The 4,753-nt window shown below is 41.7% G+C and overlaps 1 protein-coding gene across 1 annotated transcript; it reads right to left on the bottom strand.

The window, feature by feature from the left end:
• Positions 1–4,087: 4,087 nt before the first annotated feature.
• Positions 4,088–4,491, bottom strand: LOC104072441 (scale keratin-like). The gene has a single exon (XM_009584805.1). The coding sequence runs from the start codon at positions 4,474–4,476 to the stop codon at positions 4,114–4,116; it is 363 nt and encodes a 120-aa protein (XP_009583100.1). The 5' UTR covers positions 4,477–4,491; the 3' UTR covers positions 4,088–4,113.
• Positions 4,492–4,753: the final 262 nt, after the last annotated feature.

Here is a 4,753-nt window from a genome sequence, read left to right as displayed (position 1 = left end):
TAGCAAGACATCTTGCAGGGGTGGAGATTGGTTTGCAACAGAGAGAGATGGAAAAGACTAAAAACAAAGCAGAGGGTTTATGAGATACATTTTAAAATGCTGATAGAGAAATTACTATGTTGTGCTGTCCTGTGCTATAACATATGTTTTATGTGCAGCCTTGATTAACTTAATTAACCCTAGATGAGCACCCGGATCCAAAGTTTCTGACTGCATAAGACCACCCCAGGAATGACCAGACCCCACAGTTGGGTCTTTCTTCTGGACTCGCATGGATGTGTCTGACACTTCCTGCAAACACACACCCTGAAGAACAATGTAGGAACCTCAGTGTCATCTACCACAGAGTTCCCCAAAGTGGGGATGTGGCTTTGCTTGAAGTATGAGGGTTTATTTATGTCTCTCAGAATGCCACTGAATACAGTTGAAAATGTGACCATCTATTACATTTATCTTAAATTTTATAAAATATGAAAATAATTATCTGAAATAACAGTATTTTTAAACTCCTAATTGGCTTAGAACACTCAAATTAATTTCTCAGAGTTTCTGCATTCACACCCAGCCTCCCAAATCCTGCATTTACCATGGCTTTCACTAAGACTACTTACAGACAGAAAGGATCTAATGCTGCTCAAAATCTGAGCATACCTATAGGAATCTTCTACATCTACTCTGATATAGGTTCCGATTAAGTAAGTAGAAAGAAATGAAAAAATCATACTCACTAAGCTCAGCAAGGCGAATAAGCCAAAAGAAGTGTCTGGATGCACTCGGGCTGGAGCTTATATAGAGTTTCTCTGCATTCCTATGGGGTTTGAATCTCGCTTGGTGCTGGGGGTTGCTTTTGGCTGCCTAACAGAAATTGTTTAACCACTTTGAGTGATGCAAGTTTTGTGTTTATCGTGGTTATGATTTTATTCAAATTCTCACACCGTGTGATGTCCATGTTACACCATCATGATTTCTTTAATCTTGGGTCTTAATTGGCTAGTGTAATTCCTGGTATCATTATAGTGACCTCACTGGAATTACCACGTGCATTAAGCTGACTCCACATGTTACTTCTTCCTTTACAAAGTTGTCATAAGCTTGTCTGCTCAGAGATTTTGTAAGACTCATCTTTGGCTGACATGTACATTTTTCCTTAACAGCCCTTTAAATTTATCTGGTAAATTAATTGGAGACAGAGTCCAGCTTATCCTAGGACTACCCAGGAGTTTTTTTCCATCCCTAACTTCAATAGACCTCGTTGACCTAAGATGGATTTCAAGTGGTCATGAGATCATATATTACACATGACAATTCCCCAACAGCTTTCCATTGAGAGGAACAGTCTTTTGAGTGACAACTCAATCCTACGTAAAAATCACTTTGTTTCACTAAGAGTTTAAGTGGGAACTGAAATTCCGCTTTAAAGGGGCCCATGGTTCTGCTGACAGTGATTTGAGCTCGGAAGTCAAAGAATTCACCATCCAGAAATGTATGAAGTCCCACCCCTGCCCATGATCCACCAAACCAGGTACAATTTTGAGGAAAAATCAAAGAAGCAGGTAATGGTTTTTTGTTAGATGTGTGGGCGTTAACTCTTATCAAGTATGTTCTAGGGCTTCTTGAGAAAAAAGTACTTTGTAACGATTTCACAAACATTCATTAGTTGGTGTTCAACCCAGCTAATGTTTGGTGTTAACGTATGAAAATGTGTGAGTGATTCAGACGCTTCAGTGTTACACAATCGTATTTGCTTTAATGTACAGGAGACAAGGTGGTGCACGCCATTACTTTAATTAGATCATGATTTGTGCCATTGGAAGTCATGGGTCAATATTAATGTAGCTCTTCTTTTCTTGCATTAAAAAAAAAAATCCTTTTGACCTTGATCAAAGCTCTGTTAGTATAAGATGTAACATTTGCTGTATATCAGGTGAAAATATGTCATTATTTCAAACTATACTTTCCAGAAAAAAATTCTACGTACATTAGTGATTATTTACCCTTTTTCTGTGCTTTTTCAGAGAACAGTCAGTATCTTTTATTCCAGCTTTTAGGTTTTTACCTATGTACAAGGCATTTTACAGACCCTTCTCATTGTCATCCCTGAGAAGACCCCCAGAGCTGAAATATCTGGTCTTAATTCCTGCAATGCCTAAGCTGACTATTTCTTGTTGTGATACAGCTTCATCCTGATATTTTCCTTTTCTTTTCAGGTGGTAAAGGAATTGTGTTTAGATTTCTGGCTGTTTTTTTTGTTTTTTTTGTTTTTGTTTTTTTTCCTGATATGTATTGTTGCGGTTTGGGAGGAGTTGTGGCTGGGGAGGTAAGTGGAAACAACAGCTGGCTAAAGTGACTGTTTCCCCAACAAAAACTGCCCTGCATTTATTGCAGGGGAAGACAAAAAACATTCTCCAGGCATAGAAAGTGAATTACTGCAATCCACATCTCCCAGCTTGGGGGTGACTTCCTTGCCTAGATCTACATTTTACTGCAAAGTCTGCAAGTCAGAGCAAGTTGTGCCTCATTACTCTGTTTCAGGGCAACAAACCCTCTCCACATCAAAAAGTCCTCTATTTCCTCTCTCCACTTGGTAGCCTGACTTTGTATTTAATAACATTGTGATTTAAATGCTCTCCAAATTACAAAATGTCTTTTGGGGGTTCCCGTGGGAAAAAAGTGCTTATTGCAGATTTTCTCAAGCAACTCAGGAACAAAGGATATCAAAGCACTTTAGAAACACTGACTAACGATTTATGCAGGCTGTTTTGTTGTTATAATGTGACTTGCGTGTCCCAATGGTGAGTAATAGCATCGGTCTAAACAGGGAGCCACTGTCAGTCATATCGCTCCCCTAATCAGATTGTGTTCATAGCCGCTGGGGCTGGCCAGCTCTATCCCTGCCTTACTTTCCCTTTTTGTGTCATCCACGGTAGTCTGCTCCTTTCACAGAGTGTCTTGGAGCCTGGTGGACTGCGATAAAAACTTCCTGTTCTTTCCAGTGTCTCTCTAGAACTTTAAGCAACCAGAAGGGGTGACGTGGAAAAGCTGGATGTTAAAGACAGGAGATTAAGAGAGTTGAAAGGTGATATTTTCAAAATTAATCATAGTTTCTGCATTTTAAATGAGAGACAGGAGTATTTCACTGGTCTGGAGATATATTAGTGTCTTAAAGTACTTCTTAAAACTAAGGAAGTGTGACAAAATTTATCATAGGAGAGAATTTAGAATATATTTTCATGGAAGATAAAGAAAGTGAAGGTTTATGCCGCAATAGTAACAGCATCAACTTGAGAAAATTGATTATATATTTTAAAATATATTGATAATATACGCTAATGAATATCAACTAAGCTGAACAGACGCAAAAAAATTCTTCCAGGAGTAAGGTGCAGGAAATTAAAGAAAAACCTTAAGAGAAAGAAAATATGTACAGGATGGAAACAGCTGTTTTTAGTCTTTAACTCTGTTGCTCTTTCCACTAAATGTATACTAAATCGGCCATCAATGAAAAGTACTACTCAAAATAATCAATAGCAGAAAATATGTAACAAGTGGGAATGTACCACATCATTGGAAGGAAAGAGACCATATGGACTATGGTAGTGGAACAGAACATCATCTGTACTATGAACAGGTATGAAGTCAGGAGAATCCCCAAAAATGTTTGCAATACAAAAAGATTAAACAAACACAACAAATCTGATGCATAAAAGATTTATTGTGAAAACAAAGTTGAATAAATCAGACAGAGTACACAAAACAAAACATAGGAAGACAAGAGGAACAATAAGAAATGAAAAAATGAAGCTAAAAATTTCTACTCTTGCAGTTGTCAAGATTAAACTTCAACAACAACTAAATAAATACAATATTTTACATGAGGTTCATGACATAAACAATAAAGAAAAGTAGAGTGAAAGAACCCCGAAAATGTGAGATATAAAAAATTTACAAAACAGCAGATTAGGGAAGAGACCTCTGAAACAGGACTGAAAGGAATTAATTAAGAACAGCAAAACAATATCTTTAAAGAAAATATTAATGGCTGCATCATTCAGGATGACCAGCTTTTTCTAAGTTTCCCTATTCCTGACAGATATGAAGGCTCTAGGTCTGGGTCTAGCAGGGCCCACAGGTGTCCCAGAGCTTCTTGCTGTAGCGGGGCAAGGCGCAAGGGCTGCAGGCGGGAGAAGCGTAGGGTCTGCCAAAGGTGCAGAGGCCCCCCGAGCCCAGCGTGGCCCCGGCGCCGTAGAGGCCCCCCAGCCCCAGGGAGCCCCCAAAGGCGGGGGCTCCGGAGGAGCCCACCACGGCTTGCTGGGGGAAGGAGCTGAGGATGGGGCCGGGGAAGGTGACGACGACGGGCTGCGAGATGAAGGCCGAAGAGTCGGGGCACTGGCGGGCGCACAGCTCGTTGCAGCTCTCAGCGATGGGCTGGGGGACGGCGACGCCGGTTTTTGGGGGGCACAGGTCGTAGCAAGACATCTTGGTGTGAGAGAGCGGAGCCTGAAACACACGGTCGCACAGAGAGATGTCGTGAGTGAGGAGGAGCTCCCCCAGGCCTGCAGTGCCCTGTTCCCAGGGCTGCCCTGGAGCTGGAGGTCCCAGAGCCACCTCCTTGCCCGCACTGCCCGACGCTTGCCCTCTGCCCAGCCACCCCCCTCAGGGCCCTGCTCTCTGCACACAGAGGGCACACAAGCCCTCCTCCAGAGCCTGTGCAGGGCCTGGCTCTGCGTGTCCCGCCCACGGGGCTCCTTCCTCC

The sequence above is a fragment of the Fulmarus glacialis genome, unplaced genomic scaffold, assembly GCF_000690835.1.
Source record: "Fulmarus glacialis isolate BGI_N327 unplaced genomic scaffold, ASM69083v1 scaffold44039, whole genome shotgun sequence".
NCBI classification, from domain to species: Eukaryota; Metazoa; Chordata; class Aves; order Procellariiformes; family Procellariidae; genus Fulmarus; species Fulmarus glacialis.
The sequence above is the reverse complement of the archived record's forward strand: the minus strand, read 5'-3'. Positions and strand labels throughout refer to the sequence as shown.